The sequence below is a fragment of the Elephas maximus genome, chromosome 8, assembly GCF_024166365.1.
Source record: "Elephas maximus indicus isolate mEleMax1 chromosome 8, mEleMax1 primary haplotype, whole genome shotgun sequence".
Lineage (NCBI taxonomy): Eukaryota > Metazoa > Chordata > Mammalia > Proboscidea > Elephantidae > Elephas > Elephas maximus.
In genome coordinates, this window is record NC_064826.1 from 123,785,091 (window position 1) to 123,803,453 (window position 18,363).

Sequence of the window (18,363 nt, forward strand, 5' to 3'; positions counted from 1 at the left end):
TGATTTCTTCTACTCGCACAGCCCTTAGATTCCTTAAGGGAATCTGACAGAAGGCTCCTAGTAAACTTCAAGCCATGTAGATTAAATGTTTCTCAACCAGTGGTGAATAAATGAAGTTCCGCTTCCCTAGACACCCCATGATGTTGTAGTTGATGTTAGGTGCCATCGAGTCAGTTCTGACTCACAGCAATGTACAACAGAATGAAACACTGCTTGGTTCTGTACCTTCCTCAAAATCATTGCTTTGTTTGAACTCATTGTTGCAGCTACCGCGTCAATCCACCTCATTGAGGGTCTTACTCTCTTTCACTGACCCTTCACTTTACCAAGCATGATGTCCTTCTCCAGGGGCTGATCCCTCCAAATAACATGTCCAAAGTACAAGAGACAAAGTCTCCTCATCCTCATTTCTAAGGAGCATCCTGGCTGTACTTCTTCCAAGACACATTTGTCCATTTGTTTATAGTCCATGGTGTATTAAATAATCTTTGCCAAGACAGTAATTCAAAGGCATCAACTCTTCTTCAGTCTTCCTTATTCATTGTTTAGCTTTCGAATGCATATGAAGTGATTGAAAATACCGTGACTTAGGTCAGGCACACCTTAGTCCTCAAAATGACATCTTTGCTTTTTAACACTTTAAAGAGATTTTTTGCAGCATATTTGATTTCTTGACTGCTGCTTCCATTGATTGGGGTCCAAGTAAAAAGGAATCCTTGACAACTTCAAGGAAACCCTGGTGGCGTAATGGTTAAGTGCTATGGCTGCTAACCAAGCAGTTCGAATCTGCTAGGTGCTCCTTGGAAACTCTATGGGGAGTTCTACCCTGTCCTATAGGGTCACTATGAGTCAGAATGGACTCTACGGCAGTGGGTTTGGTTTTGGGTTTTGACAACTTCAATATTTTCTCCATTTATCGTGATGTAAAAAGGGAGCCCTGGTGGATCAGTGGTTAAGCACTCAGCCGCTAACCCAAAGGTCAGCAGTTCAAACCCACCAGCTGCTCCGTGAGAGAAAGATGTGGCAATCTGTCTCCACAAAGATTACCGTCTTGGAAACCCAATGGACAATGCTGCTCTGTTCTAATGTGTCGCTATGAGTCAGAATCAACTCAACAGCAATGGGTATGGTTTTTGGACTGTCATGATGTTGCTTATTAGTCCAGTTGTAAGAATTTTTGTTTTCTTTATGTTCATGTATAATCTATACTGAAGGCTGTTGTCTTTGATCCTTATCAGTAAGTACTTCAAGTCTTCTTTGCTTTCAGCAAGCAAGGTTGTTAATTAGTCTTCCTCCAATCCTGATACCATGTTTTTCCTCATATAGTCTAGCTTCTTAAATTATTTGCTCAGCATACAGATTGAATAAGTATACTGAAAGGTACTGAAAGGATACAACCCGGATGCACACCTTTTCTGATTTTAAACCCCTTGGTCTGTTCAAATGACTGCCTCTTGGTCTATGTACAAGTTCTGCTTGAGCACAGTTAAGTGTTCTGGAATTCCCATTCTTCTCAGTGTTATCCATAATTTGTTATGATCCACACAGTCAAATGCCTTTGCACAGACAATAAAACACAGGCAAACATCCTTCTGGTATTCTCTGCTTTCAGCCAGGATCCATCTGACATCAGCAATGATATCCCTTGTTCCATGTCCTCTTCTGAATCTGGCTTGAATTTCTGACAGTTCCCTGTTGATGTACTGCTGCAATCATTTTTGAATTATCTTCAGCAAAAATTTCTTTGTGCATGATATTAATGGTAATGTTTGATAATTTAAAAAAAATTTTTTTTTTTTTTATAATTTTTGTATTCTGTTGGATAACCTTTCTTTGGAATGGGCACAAATATGGATCTTTTCCAGTTGGTTGACCAGGTAGCTGTCTTCAAAATTTCTTGGCGCAGGCAAGTAAGTATTTCCAGCATTCCATCCATTTGTTGAAACATCTCCATTGCTCTTCTGTCAGTTCCTGAAGCCTTGTTTTTCACTCATGCTATCTTGGACTTCTTCTTTCAGTTCCTTTAGCATATGATTGGCTCTTGATCATATGCTACCTCCTGAAATGGTTGAAAGTTGCCCAATTCTTTTTGGTACAGTGACTCTGTGTATTCTTTCTATCTTCTTTCGATGCCTCCTATGTCATTCAATATTTTACCCAATGAATCCTTCAATATTGCAACTCAAGGCTTGAAATTTTTCTTCAGTTCTTTCAGCTTGCGAAATGTTGAGTATGTTCTTTTCTTTTTGTTTTCTAACTCCAGGGCTTTGCACATTATATTATAATACTTTGTTTTCTTGAGCTGCCCTTTGAAATTTTCTGTTCAGGTCTTTTACTTCATCATTTCTTCCATTCATTTTAGCTCCTCTACTTTCAAGAGTAAGTTTCAGAGTCTCTTCTGACATCCATTTTGATCATTTCTTTCTTGTCTTTTTAATGTCCTTTTGCTTTCTTCATGTATGATGGCCTCGATATCATCCCACAACTTGTCTAATCTTTAGTCATTAGTGTTCATTGTGTCAGTGAGTCAAATCTGTTCTTGAAATGGTCTCTAAATTCAGGTGGGACATACTCAAGGTAGTACTTTGGATCTTGTGGACTTGTTTTAATTTTATTCAGCTTGAGCTTGAACTTTCAGATGAGCAATTGATGGTCATTAAGGAAGTTAAATAAAGAGAATGGTGAGTGAGTGGGTGTGGAGGGTGAGGGTGGGAGGACAGTGGGATGATCTTCATCACGGGAGAACTTAGCAGATGGGCTGCACAGAAGAAAAGTTCCTCTAAGTGAAAGACAAGGCAGGAAGAGTAGGTTTGGGGAAGGGGTGCATACTCTTCCCTCCAAGCAGCACAGGAGGGGTATGGTTCAGTGGTTATAGAATCAGTGTGGAACGATGAGTTTACAATCAGACGGACTTGGGTTTTGATCAAAGAATTGCCACCTTTTAGCATCAGGCTAATTACTTATCCTCTGAGTATTGGCTTTAACACCTGCAACACCATGATAAACAGGTGTTTAACGAGGATTCCCTGAGAGAGCATAAGCACATGGCTCAGACCCGGCTGACACATGGCCCAGGCTTAGGACATATTTGTCCCCTTCTCCCCTGAATAGTGTTTTGCTTCTTTCATCCAGAGGATTCCAGGCATCACCCAGGGGACACAGTGTGGGCACCGACTGCTCAGAGATGACCTGCTGGTTTGTTCCAGTGTAAGGATTCATAGGTCTGACTGTCAGGTGCCATCTTATCATACCTCCGACTCTGATGATGTGTGTGTAGACCCATTAATCCTAATCAATTAAAATTAATAATTCTTAAGGGGCCGGTATGGGCCTGAGCCTAATAGAGACCTGTGAGAAAGATAAAGTATTGCAAAGACAACGACTGCTATTTGCTCGAAACCTCCAGAGAAGGAATATGGCCAGTTTAAGTAACGTACCAGAGATCCCCCAACTTGTGGGTAGAAGAAGCAGAATTCCAGCAGGCCTGCCTCACCCCAGAGACTTCCACTGCTGGAACTTGCAGTTTATTTAGAGACAAAACCAATACACATAAAATGATTAGAGAGAGATGCAAAATCAACATTGCAGTCATAAGCGAGATTCAATGCAGTTTTGAAATGAAAATAGCTTTATTTATTTGTTTATTTATAATTTTTATTGTGCTTTAAGTGAGAGTTTACAAATCAAGTCAGTCTCTCACACAAAAACTTATATCCACCTTCTACATACAGCTTTATGTTTTTTCTGAGTATAAAAGCAAAACTTCCTCACTGGAAAACAATTTAAACATTACAGGACTGTACGGTGCAGGAGATGACCATTCCTTGTAATCCCACTACTCTACCCAATGCCATAAACAGCCACTTATAACTGCCTTTTTGTCTTAAGCATGCATGTGCACCGTCTCACAAAAAGAAATACTCATTTAAAATACCGGATCGTGCTGTAATCTATTTTTGTTTTCTACACACATAATGGAAATAATTTCAGGTAAATCTGCATGTATACACTTCCTAAACCTTTATAACGATGGTTTCAATTCTTATAGTTTAATAGATACTTTATTGACCCCTTAACACTTGTCTAGCTCCAGGTAGCTCAAGCGGAGCAGGTACCATTGGTCATAATGTTATTCTGACCATCTTCTTCTTTCATAATCCCTGCCAAAGGGTCACATGACAGGTTGGTGCCACTATCCCCCATGGCTCCATTCTTTTCCAAATTACCATCAGTATGTATCTAATAAGTCAGGTTTATTAAGATGGACTAGGAAGGAAGGCCTGGTGATTTACTTCCAAAATCCAGCCAATGAAAACCCTCTGGATCACAATGGACTGATCCGCAACTGATTATGGGGATGGTGTAGGAGCAAGCAGCGTTTTATTCCATTGTGCATGGGGTCAGCATGAGCCAGGGGCCGACTCGACAGCAGCTAACACCAACAACCCCATGCGCAATAAATTCACCCTTCTTGATAGTACAATCTGTGGAATTTTGACAGATGTATACAGTAGCGATATCATCAGAACACTCAAAGTATAGAGTATTTCTATTACTCCAAACTCCCCGTCCTTCCCCTTTGAACCCGCTACCCTCTTCTCACTCCCAGCCCAGGCAATCACTGATCTATTTTCAGTATTTTATGTACTGAAATATATTCAGTATGTTGCCTTTTTGAGAATAGGCATAAAGTACGTGGTCTTTTGTGTCTGATTTTATTCACTTAGCGTAATGCTTTTGATTTCCATTCATGTTGTACATGGGTCAGTAGCCTGTTCTTTTTTATTGCTGAGTAGTAGTCTACTGTGTAGATATGCCACAATTTGTTTATTCACTAACCACCTGATCGACATTTGGGGAGTTTCTATTATTTGGCTAATAATTAATAAAGCTTCTATGAACAATCTTATAGAGATCTTTGTGTGGGCATATTTTATATTTTCCTTAGGTAAATACCTAGGAGTGGAGTTGCTGGGTTGTATGGTAAGTGTGTGTCTAACTTTACAAGAAACTACCAAGCTTTCTCCTAATGTGGCTATACAGGTTTCATTCCACATCCTCACGGACACTTGATACTGTCCGTCTTTGACGTTAGCCATTCTAGTGGGGGTTAGTGATATCTCACGAACTTATTGTGCATTTCCCTGATGACTCATTATGTTGAGCATATTTTCTTGTGCGTATTAGCCATTTACATATCTTCTCTGGAAAAATAAATCTTTTCCCTATTTTTTTCAATCAGGTTGTAGGTCTTAAGACTGAGTTGTAAGGTTTCTTTACATATTCTAGATGCAAGTCCTATATTGGTTATGCATTTAATCGTATTGTTTTATAACTTTTGGATACTTTGTTCTGTTTTATTCTATTTTCTCCTACTTCACCCATGGTTTGTGGATGTGGCTTCCCCTTGTCTTTGGGGCTCCCAGGAATCTCCTCTGTTACACTGACTCATACTTGGCGTTTAAGAATTTGTTAACATTTCAGTCATTTTCTTCTCACCCATTTTTAAAACTACCACCTCTTTTGTCCCGTGCTCTGTCAAAAGTGAAACATTTATGTCCTCTTTCTCCTTGGAGGGCCTTCTCACCCTTTGAAATTAAGTTCGCCCAGTTGTCTTGTGATCACAGGTCTTGTATGGGCTAAAATATTTTCAAAATGTGGTTTTCTTATTTGTCTTTTTTTATCCTCTTGTTTTTCTGCATCTTAAGCAGAGATGCAACTGCCTTCATCCTTTCTTTTAAAAACATTTTTTTTGTGGATATACAGTCATACGGAAACCCTGGTGGCATAGTGGTTGAGTGCTACAGCTGCTAACCCAAGGGTCGGCAGTTCGAATCCGCCAGGTGCTCCTTGGAAACTCTATGGGGCAGTTCTACTCTGTCCTACAGGGTTGCTATGAGTCGGAATCGACTCGACGGCACTGGGTTTGGTTGGTTTGGATACAGTCATGCATTGCTTAACGTCCACTACATGTTCTGTGAAATAGGACGTTATGTGATTTGGACGTTGTGCAGATGCCATATTGTATATATATTTAGCAAAGTCATATGGGATACCTTTTTTTTCACTTTCGGATCAATACTTCTCCTTTGCCTTTTGCTCCTGCTATCACTAGCGCTGGTTTTGCTGCGTTTGGGAGCCATGATGCACATACCTGATACAGGACTTGTATCTAGAATATGTAAAGAAACCTTAAAACTCAATTATAAGAAGATCAAAAACAACTCAATTAAAAAAAAATAGGGAAAAGACTGGCTTACTTTTCCAGAGAAGTTATTTTAATGGCTAATAAGCACAAGAAAATATGCTCAACATAATAAGTCCTCAGGAAAATGCACACTACGTTCATGAGATACCACAAAACCTCATTAGAATGGCTAGCACCAAAGTGATAACGGTAATATTTTTTTAAAGAAAATTAAACAGAGATAACCCGACAACGCTCAAGAGGTGTGCAATACACAAGATTGGATTCTGCAGCCTATGAGTCGAAGCATAGTTAAAGCAGCATTGTACAGTAAGCTTTTCATTTTTAAGTAGGGAAAGTTCACATTAAAATAACAATAGAAAGTACAGTACGCTACATACATAAGCCAGTAACATAGGCGTTTGTTATGACTATCAAGATATATGTGTTGTAGGTTATATATGTACTATACCATTATACACCTGGCAGCACAATCACTTTGTATACCAGAGACATGAGATACACGTGTTTTGTGTGGTAAGTTGTTAACATTCGTTATGTCTCATTATGCCCTGTTCTCCATTTGGGATTTCTGAACTCTATTATAACCATTTGGGACCAAGGACAAATATGTGGCTGGATGTTGCCTGAACAAACATTATGTGGTACATAACTATAGTTTAAAAAAAAAAATTCTGATAAAATATATATAATCTAAAATTTGCCATTCTAACCATTTTTAAGTGTATAATTCTCTGGCATTAATTGCATTCACTATGCAACCATCGCCACTATCTACTTTCAGATCCTTTTCAGCACCCAAACAGAAACTCTGAGCTTATTGGGCAATAAGTCCCCATCCTTTTTCCTCTGGCACCTGGTAACCACTAATCTAGTTTTACCTCTACGCTTTTGTCTATTCTAGATAGTTCATATAAGTGGGATCATACAACATTTGCCCTTTTTTGCCTGACTTATTTCGTTCAGCATAATGTTTTCTACGTTTATCCGTGTTGTGACTTATATCATGACTTCATTTCTCTTTACGGCTATGTAATATTCCATTATATGCGTGTACCACATTTTGTTTATCCATTCGTCTGTTGATGGACACTTGGATTGTTGCCACCTTTTGCTATTGTAAGTAATGCCATCCTCACTCTTAATGTGGCAGAAGGACACCACTGCTGACACATTGGAGCTGGCTGGCCAGGCCCCCTGCACTTGTGTGGCCCAGTGAGCCCTACAGACCCTGCACTTCCAGAGAGTGGAGGCTGGGGGTTGTAGTACTTGTCCAAGGTCTCCATCATGAATGACCTGGTTTCTAGGCCTGATGGCATTCTGCCACTTTTCTCCTCCTCCTCTCCAGCACTCCCAGGGGAGTGTGTTTCTCTGTTTTGGTGCTAAGGCATTGTCATATGCGTCTACACGTTGTAGCTCACCTGCCTATTTTACTCTTTTTTCAGTTTCTCTCAGCTTTGACCTCTGAAAATTTAGTTCTGCCAGGGCCTGGTTTAAGCTGACACAACCTTCACCAAATGCTCAGTTCCCTGTGGAGATGGTCCTGACCTGAGACAGAGACTCCCAGTCCTTCTCTGTCTCAAGTGAAGCTGCTCCTCCTGTACAGCATGTCTGGGAACTTTGGGAGTGATCCTTTACCATCCTTTAAAAAAAAAAATTTTTTTTTGCTGTTGAGTCAATTCCAACTCACACTGACCCTATAGGACAGAATAGAACTGCCCTATAGGGTTTCCAAGAACCAGCTGGTAGATTTGAACTGCTGACCTTTTCCATTAGCAGCCAAATACTTAACCACGCACCACCAGGGTGTCTTCCCTTCCTTAGTAGGTACATAACTTGGAGCTGACTGCCAACTCCAGTGAATCCTTCTCTTATCCTCTAAGGAGACATTTTGAGCTCTCCTGTGGATTATGTCCTCAAAGATACATCCTTAGTGACCCTGGTATACTGGGATTCCCACAATGAACCCTCAAACTAGAACTTACTTGAGGAGTGCTGGCTACAAATACAGGATTCTACCCTCAGATGCTTATACTCTCTTTCTGGGATGCTGTGTTTGTATCTGACCAGGTTGTCTCTGCACTTAGCCAAAGCTAAGTGCCCTTGACTGTCTGAAATTGTGCTGACTGAATGTCCTGACTCAAGTTGACTCATGATAGTAGGCCCTCTTTCATCCCAGGCCTAGCTAAGGCTGTGATCCTTAGAAACATACACTAAGTCCATTTGTTTTCCAGTAAAAATGGACAAAGGAGCAAAAGCTAACAAAGGACTTACTGTCTTAGAAAAGCCCGTGTACTGATATGATACACCACTGTGCCTGTACTGCTGAAGCCTGCCACCCTGACCCAGCCTGTCTTCTCTCAGCCAACGGTAGTCACTGGTTGATAAAGATATACTCAAATGGCACGGGCATGGTCATAAAAACTTCACTTTCTGCTTCCAGTGCTCTCTTGAGACAGGCTCACTCCTGAAGGATTTCTAACCAGATGCAAAAGTATGACAATATAGATTATTGGTCTATTGTCTTGTTGGATATTGTTAAGCATGAGATCTGGGGTTAGATAAACCTGCCTGCCTGCCTGCCTGCCTGCCTTCCTGCCTTCCTTCTTTCCTTGCTTTCTTCTTTCCTTCCTTTGTTTCTTCCTTTCCTTCCCTGGAATTGGCAAGCCTCCATATATGACATCAGTCAAATTCTATCTCTGAGCTTAAAGCAGTCACATTTCTTCCCCTAACTTAAAGCAATGTGACACTTTAAGACACATCTATAACAGATCACAAAGCCCAGTCTTCCAGAGGAGGCCTGCCTCATTTAGGGTTAATAGCTCTGCATTTATTAAGGACAGGGCCACAAAGTCCCTAATCCCCATATCTTGAAACTCAGAAACATTAACATCGAGAACACCCCTATTGGCTCAGGAAATATATTTTCTTGAGACCAGTGGTTCATAAAATTTATTCTCCAATTGGATGATCTCTTGAACAGTTGTTTGTCATAATCAGATTTGGAAGCCATAGATCTCCTTTCAAGTAATGATTGTGCTATAACCTCTGGCTCCATCTACTTTTCTTGTCTGGGCAGAGCAGATTCCAGTGATGAACTAAAACCACCACTGTCTTATCAAATAGTGGCAGTACTTGTTTTGTTTAACCGTGCTGGAAATTAGATTTTCAGGCACCGATCTTTACAGACCAGGTGTCAAAAGTGGGTGTGGTGTCTGTGGCCATAGGTTCATCGATTCCATAAACAAAATTCTGTCTGCAAAATACAAGGAGAAGTCAGAGTAGACACACTTATCTAGAAATGAAATGGTCTGGAGCTGAATGACTAAGTGTCAGGACTTCTCTAGGTAAAAGGTTTTCCTGGCTTCCATTTGTCAAGCCTACCAACCTCATTGGGATTGTATTGCCTGCAACCTTTGCACTGGTATTCTGAGTGGGGAGCGTGAGGCCCTCTCCTGACGACGGTGGATGCAGTCAGTTCTAATCCTGTTCAGCTGTGAGACTGAGAATCATTTAAGCTTTTAATTTTATTAAAAAAAAAAAAAATTCCGCTGTGTTCTTCCATTATGACTGATACTTTCTCTGATTCTGGTCTTATATGTCCAGGAATTCAAAGGGATGCCCTCGCTCAGAAATGATTAAGATTCAAAGCGCTGGTCTTCAGATTTGGGCAAGAATACACAGCTTTATGGAAAAAAGGGGGATTCGCTCATCCTGGGACACTCTGCGTCAGCTGTATGCAAGGGAATGATAATAATAATAATAAAACATGCTTGCCCAACGTAAAGGCCCCAGATCCTGGAATACAGCCACAGTTTGATGTGTTTGAATGATACAACTTTGGTTTCATTTCAAAGTATTTTTTTTCCTTCTTTGTCAGGGTACAGTGTACCTAAAGGCCAGAGAAAGATAAATCTGTATTTACAAAATAAACAAGCAAACAACAAAAACTTCAAGTCATGAGCACTTTCAGATAAAAAGAAAAGCCTTTCAGGAAGATTTTTCCCTCTTGTGAAGTTCCACTGATTTAAATGGCCTTCTTACATTCAGGTGTCTGAATATTAACTCGGACGATTTGGTACTGTCTCTCTTCCTTAGTGGAGATGAGCTTCTTGCCCTCCTGGAGCTGGGCCTCAGCAAGGGCTGCTTCCCTATCTCAAAACACTAGACAGGCTGATGGGCCCTGCACCAGCTGGGAGATGTCTTACAATGTGGGGTATCGTGCTGGATGAGCAAGGAATATTGCTGTTCTAGGAGACGGGGCACTCCCTGTCCATGGCTCCTGGGCCCTGATTCTCCTCCAGATTAAATGGCATCTGAGACCAGCTTCCTTGGAGCTGGAGGACTGACTGACTGAGTTCTGACTCCCAGACTGGCGGTGGCGTAGAGAGTTTATGTCCCGTTGCCCAGCACCATTCCATCCTCAGTCTTGCAAGTGCATGGGACAGGACTGAGCTTCATCATCTATGCTAGTTGTTTTAGTTAGTTATAAAAAGCTTATTTTTCTTACTGTTAAGGTAATGCAAACCCTGTTAAAAACATAGATGAGGATAAAGAAGAAAATGATGATTATCTGTAGTTCTACCACCTAGATATATCCATATTTTACATTTTAGCTTATCGCTACTGCTTTAAAAAAATAATTAAGGTTGTATTGTATACACAGCTTTATATCCTGACTCTTTACTTATTATTATTTTACAATAGATCGTTTCATATTTATTATCTCCTTTGAACCACCCCTCAACTCGATAGGCAGTAAAGGCATTTTTACTCCATTTTATAGTCAGGAAAATGGAATACGAACAAAGCTAAATTTGTTCAACAAATATTTGTTGAACCTTCTATGGGTCAAGCACTGTGCTGTTAAGTGTGTTGTCTGAGGTCACCATGGTAAGCGGTGGAAACACAACTAGATCATAGATTTTCTGACTTGTAAACATATGCTAATTTCACACCTCCAAGTTCTTTCTCCCTTTCCCCCCTGCCCAAATCTTTACCAGCTATATAATAAGTTAATTTTGGAGAGGAAAGCATGGTGTTCGAGATTAGGTTGGAGACCCTGAGATGGAAATAGACAAGGGAAGGCAAAGCCCAGCCCGAGAGTCTGGGATTCTAGACAGTTTATGAAAACAGGGTTGTGATCTCAGGCAACAGGGCAAGAGACCCAGCTACCACAGCTGGATTAGGGATTTAGGGCCAGCCTGTAAGGTCCTAGAGATAGGTTCTATTTCAGCTTTGTGCACATAATGGGGATTGGACTAAAAATAGAGAAGGAAGTTTTTGGCTGCATGGCCACCTTCGTATGTTTGTCTTTCACTATTTTCTCTGATCTTCTTTCATATTGTATATTTTGTTTCTTATTCTGAGCTCTTCAGAGAGCTCCTTTGCAACTACAGTCATTCTGTAGTTGTCCTCCTCTTTTTGACATCCTGATGAGTCCAGTTTGCCTCTGGAAATACCGTCTTCACTTCTGAGCCCTTCCTTTAATTCAGTGAATATCTAGTAGGCCCCTATTTGGATGCCCAAATCTTCTCTAATACCAAGGGATATAGACACTCATGTGACATGGTCTCTTCAATCGAGAGCAAGCCTTAATGAAAGACGCGACTATGAAAAAAAAAATATTGACAGTGTGGTCTATAGCATGAATGTAGCCATTCCCCTAACTTGCCTATCTCCTTCACTGTGGCTTTTTGAGAACAAAGAAAGGGAGCAGCTAACCAGACCTGGAGTAGCAGTGTGGTCAGGGAAGTCTTCACAGAAGATATGCCAACAGAGGATTTAAAACATGATTCATGACTAAAAGTAACATGGGAATCTGAATAGAATCCTGGAATAAAAAAGAAACATGAGGAAAAGACTAAAGAAATATGAATAAAGTAAGGATTTTAGTTCATAATAATGTATCAATATTGACTCATTAGTTATGACAAAAATGTCATACTAGCGCATCATCCTCTACAAACCATCTGTCAGTTTGTTGTACTGTGGTGGCTTGCATGTTGCTATGATACTGGAAGCTATGCCACAAATATTTCAAATACCATCAAGGTCACCCATGGTGGACAGGTTTCAGCAGAGCTTCCAGACTAAGAAAAATTAGGAAGAAAGTCTTGGCGATTTATTTCCAAAAATTAGCCAATGAAAATAGTATAGATTACACAGAATATTGTCCAATATAGTACTGGATGATGAGCCCCTTAGGTTGGAAGGCATTCAAAATACATAATAGATGCCATCATACACTTGAGTATACCAACGATATTGAAGATGGTGCAGTGCTGTACAGCATTTTTGTCTGTTGTACATGGGCCACAATAAGTTGTAGCTGACTCTGGCAACTAACAACAACAATGCAATATCTTAACAATGGGAAACTGGGTGTGGGTTTGTCTGGGAATTCTCTGGACTACCTCTGTGCCTTTTTTGTAAATCTAAAGCGAATCTAAAATTAAAAGCTTATTTTTAAAAAGATGAGTAAGTGTTTAGTGTACCCAGCAGAAGAGAAATATCACTGTGGGCAGAAGATCATGGATGAAAAGAGTCAAGGAGGAGTGCTATGGGCATGAGAAAAGTGAGTGTGTGTGGCGGGGGGGCGTCGAAGTATACTGTGGATACATAACATGAAATGAGAATCAGAGCTGGGTCTGGATTAGGAAGGCCGTTCTTGGATACCAGGCTTAAAAGCATTAGGATTTATTCTTTAGAGAATTAGAAATCATTAGAAAATTTTAATTAATGCAAGTTCGTGTTTGAGTTTATTTATCATAAAGGTACGTGTCAGCATGTTGTTGGAGGATGGACCAAAGAGAGAGAGGTAACAAGACCAATGAGGAGACTATCACAGTAGCCTGGGGCAGAGTTGCTGCTGCCTGGAGCCAGGCAGGGGACTACAGCAGAGGACAGCTTGGAGAGGCATTGAGGGGCAGAGTCCATCTCGGAGCGGAGCTAACACCCATGTTGCTTTTCTATTCGGGCCAGGCTTCGTCCCATCTGCTTCTCCTACCTCAATTCTCCATCCTCATGACTGATTACAGCCTCAACAGAAAGACAGGTAAAAGTGGTTGATCAAGGTCCAGCAGAGGCTATTTTGTCTCTCATCCGAACTAGGACAGCAAAGATTCAAGACACATCTTTATCATTGTCAATGACATTTGGCAGCAGGTGTTAGGAATTCAGTTCTGGTGCAGGGGTTAGAAAGTCCAGTCCTTGTAACTGATATGGAAACCCTGGTGGCATAGTGGTTAAGTGCTATGGCTGCTAACCAAATGGGTCAGCAGTTTGAATCTGCCAGGCGCTCCTTGGAAACTCTGTGGGGCAGTTCTACTCTGTCCTATAGGGTTGCTGAGTCGGAATCGACTCGACAGCACTGGGTTTGGTTTGATTTGGTTTTTTGGTTGTAACTGATACATCATAATCACAGCAGGGTTACCCCCACTATGACTCTCTGAGTCATCAAGATGGTGAAGGAGGCATGATGACTCCACCCGCACCCAGGATGAGTACCAACCCCAGCACCAGGTTAAATAGTTCTGGGGATGCAGATGCAGGCAGCCCAAATACATACCATGTTCCCATTCCTGCCCCCTGAGTTCATGTCAATGAGTCCAGAGAATCCAGTGGGAAAATAGCCATGATGCTTCCTTCTCAGGCTCTACCTGTTCACAGAGTATGATATCTTAGATGTCCTCAAACAGGATTTTTGGTAGACCTTAACTTGCCCTTCACTGCAGTGCCCTCCAAATTAATTAGTGGCTGGGGGGCTCCTCACAGTACATGGCCAAGTTCTTAACTAAACTACTATTCATCCTTGCCAGGCATCCTGTTATTTAGGATGGAGTGGGTCCTAAAAAAAAAAACCAAACCCATTTTCATCAAGTCAATTCTGACTCATAGTGACCCTATAGGACAGAATAGAACTGCCCCATAGGGTTTCCAAGGGGCGCCTGGTGGATCTGAACTGCCGACCTTTTGGTTATCAGCTGTAGCTCTTAACCACTATGCCACCAGGGTTTCTGGAGTAGGCCTTAGCATATGCATGACAGGCTGTATTCTGGCTTCCAGTCCCCATAAGAGGTTCCAGGTTCCTTTTAAGCTGCCTCTAGAACCGCACATCTCATTCTGATGTTCCTAATTTAGGCCTAGAATTCTAGTATTTTCCAGGTGGAATGGTCCCACAAACTTTGGAACTGTGGTCTCATAGATAGTGTGGAGACCCTGACGAAAATGTCTGTACCATTGGAGATGCTGGGAGAGTAGAAGAGTCATGAACTGGCTATCTTAGGGACATTGGGGCCCTCAGAGAATGCTTCTCCACAAAAGGGTGCTTCTTCATCTCTATTAAATTATGAGTCGTGGAGTCTTGTGTGATTTTCTGATGCTGAAAAGATGCTGTCTGAAGCAGTCTGATTCCTTAACCCCATGCTCCTCAGACAGTGGAGTCCATAGATGGTGCAAATGGTTAAAGCATTTGGCTGCAAACTGAAAGGTTGGAGGTTCTAGTCCACCCAGAGATGCCTCAGAAGAAAGGCCTGATAATATAATATACTTCTGAAAAAATCAGCCATTGAAAATCCTAAGGGGCACAATTCTACTGTGACACACATGGGGTTGCCATGAGTCAGAAAAAAAAAAAAACCATCGCCATCAAGTCCATTCTGACTCATAGAGACCCTATAGGACAGAGTAGAACTGCCCCATAGAGTTTCCAAGGAGCGCCTAGTGGATTTGAACTGCTGACTCTTTGGTTAGTAGCTGTAGCACTTAACCACTACACCACCAGGGTTTCCGCCATGAGTCAACTCAGTAGCAACTGGCTACTCAGATAGCGGCTTATGGATGGGCAGCAGCAGCATCACCTGGAGCTTGTTAGACACAAAAAAATCTCAGGACTCAGAGTCAGAAAGTTCGTACAAGATCTCTGGGTGATTTTAGCATGTATCAACATTTTACGATCACTGTGTTAATTGGCTGCACGTTAGAATCACCTAGAATGCTCACATTTCCATGTCCAGCCCTCTACGGATCAATGGAATCAGAATCTCTGGGGCTGGGGCACAACTATCACTATGTTTTACAAGCCCCTTTAGGAGATTCTAATATGTACCCAAGCTGAGGCCCCATGACCTAGAAGAGCAGTGGTTCCCAGCCTGGCTGCACACCAGAGTCACCTGGGAGGTGTCAAAACTGCCTGGGCCTCACCCTTCTCTCAGAGATCATGATTAAGTTGGTTTGAGATGGGGCCAGGTGTCTGTATTTTTTAAAATATCCCTGATTAATGGTTGGGACTCATTGAGCAGAGGAAGGGCGCTTTACCATTGCCCAATCCCTGCAGGGACACAGAGAGGGGAGCAGTCCAAGGACACCTGGTTTTCTCTGATGTTTTTGAGCCGGGATGGGGTCTCCTCTACCACCACAGGGTGCCTGTAGGAGATGCATCTGGCTCCTGGAGGGGTCCTGTAAGCTCAGGAAGGGATCAGGCATTTATTCTGCCATTGGCTTCCGCTGGCTTACTGTGGGGTTTGCATTCCAGTGAGGACCAGCAGGAGCTCCTCACCTGCTTTCAGTAGGCCAGGATGCTGGGCAAGCTGTGCACTCGGGCTTTGTTACTTCTCTCAGTGCTCGGCCTCCTCCTGCCCCTGGTGGAGGAGATGGTTGAACACAAGGGCCTCTGGCCTGGGCAAGTCAAAGGAGTAATTAAAGAAAAAGGATGTTTTGTGGGAGACACAGTGACTTGGTGTCAGAGCATGGACAGAATAAAATGGGACATAAACATTTGTTCTAGAGAAAAGCTGTTACAGCTGGTTTCACTTTAGGGTCTAGCATGTCCCAGAGATCCAGATGAGCTCATACAGGAAGTGAAGCACTCCATCATGCCTCTATTCTCATTAAGATTTTACTATGGCTCTGGGTCTCTGGGAAGCTCAGAGGGCTGCTGCCCGCCTACCCACCTGACCTAGAGCCTCTGGGTCTCTGGGAAGCTCAGAGGGCTGCTGCCCGCCTACCCACCTGACCCAGAGCCCCAGCTTGGAAGGTGATTTCCTATAGTGAGCATGGGTACCTTCTCTATTCTTTACACTCCCTTTTTCTTTCACAGCTGGCTACGTGGGATTCGGAGAAGGGCCTGAACGGCAGCTTGCAAGAGAGGCCGATGGGCAGCCGCCTGCAAGGACTGACTCTCAAAGTGGTGACTGTCTTGGTAGGATCATGTGGCTATTCAGGACCTTCACCTTTCAGGCTTTTAGTCTGAGGCTTCTCTCTGCTTTAATGCTGGTTTTAGAGAGAAGGCAATATTGAGTTTTGAGCTTTCATAAAGCTTTTCTGTTCAAATAACCACGTGTATAGTGATGAGGAGAGTGATGTTGGGGGTTCTGCCCAGTGTCCCCAAGTCCCCATCCCCAAGGTCACTGCACTGCTCTAGAGATGGGCCATTAACCCAGGTTAATCATAGAGCTGCTGAGAGGGCTCAGTTAGTACTTGTCCTTGGATGCCAGCTGGACCTGGATCTACTGAAGGTCCTTAGGAAAACTGTGCTGCTAGCCAGGATATCCCAGATAAATGCTAGGAAAAGAACATTCTTCAGCACACTGCACCATTTATGGGCCCACATGACATAAAGTTCAAAGTGGAGACTTTTTGTTAGATGGACTTTATCTACATGGTTGATCTGGAATGGTAGACCTTTACATTTGAAGAGATCTTAGAAGCATTGGTATTCGTTTAAATTGCCTTAGAAGCATTGATATTCCTTCGAATTACCTTCTGTACCTTTTTAGAAGGACTCTGGGAGAAATATTCAATTTACCTCTTATTAGGTAGGTCAGACATGATGCAAATATCTGCCTCCACCCAGGAGATGCATAGGGTCTCCTTAACTCTAGAAGCCTTGACAGCAGTTTTTCTGCAATCCCCAAATACACACCACAAAAAAGATATATACCCTATTGTCTCAACAAAATTAAATTAGTGAGATATAGTCTCTGAGGCTGTTTGCTAAAAGGCCCCTTTTTGTTCAGTTTTACACAAGCAGGAAAGTGAGTAGTGGGGAAGGCTGAGGTGTTTTCCAGATAGCCATGCACCCCTTAGGAGCTCATGGTGACATAGCATAAAATGTGTGAAAGTGAGCATGGCATGGCTTTGGACCATAAGTCAGTCCTTTGACTTATGGCATGACCTTGCCAGTTAATCAGCATCTATTTTCTAGTACAACCACTAGATGTAATTCTGTCTTCTTTCTGCCTGATATCACAGAGATTTGTTGCCATTTATTATTCTAGATGAGAAATATCCTTGTTTCCTATGAAGGTTCCCCCCAAGTTATGGCATTTCCTTAGGACAGAGTCCAGGTTCAGCATGAATGTCACAATCATGGAAGTCATATTATTCTGGGAGTTGGGATTTTGGGGAGAGCCCAGGATAGCATAACACATGATAAGTGAACCTCCATTCCTCCATACTGACACACCAATTGGGGCTATTTTCCCGTGCATTATATCCTGAATGTCTGTAAACTGCTTTTAGAAAAGGTAGAGAAGTTTAGACCCCAGGATTAAATAGAGTAAATACAATAATGCTTCCCTAAAACTTCTAAGGAGCCCTGGTTGCCCAGTGGTTAAGAGTCCAGCTGCTAACCAAAAGGTTGGCAGTTGAAATCCATCAGCCACTCCCTGGGTATCCTACGGGGCAGTTCTTGTCTGTTGTATATGGTTCTATGAGTCAGAATCAACTCGATGGCAGGATTTTATTTTTGTTTTGTTAACCTTCTGAAGTTATGATCAACCAGATATGTCACTCTAACCATACTCTGGAAATATGTGTTAACATACCTGCTGTTTAATTGAAGAAATGAAAAATGAGAATTTTAATATTGCCTTACCTGTTCATTCTGTTGTCCCCAGGAAGAGCCTTTCGTGATGGTGGCAGAGAACATCCTTGGTCAGCCCAAACGCTACAAAGGGTTCTCCATAGATGTCCTGGATGCACTGGCCAAGGCCCTGGGCTTCAAATACGACATTTACCAGGCCCCAGATGGCAGGTATGGTCACCAGCTTCATAACACCTCCTGGAACGGGATGATCGGAGAGCTTATCAGCAAGGTAGGTCCCCAAAGCAGAATCATATGTGTGGGGAACACCCTAGTCTGCCTCTGGGGT

At 42.1% G+C, this 18,363-nt stretch overlaps 1 protein-coding gene across 1 annotated transcript in view; it reads left to right on the top strand.

Annotated features, from left to right (window-relative positions):
- GRID1 (glutamate ionotropic receptor delta type subunit 1) overlaps positions 1 to 18,363 on the top strand; it is a 984,507-nt gene that overhangs the window by 780,074 nt on the left and 186,070 nt on the right. The window contains exons 9-10 of the mRNA XM_049894341.1: positions 16,308 to 16,409; positions 18,109 to 18,306. Coding sequence (XP_049750298.1) covers positions 16,308 to 16,409; positions 18,109 to 18,306 — 300 coding nt within the window. The remainder of the gene's footprint in view (positions 1 to 16,307; positions 16,410 to 18,108; positions 18,307 to 18,363) is intronic.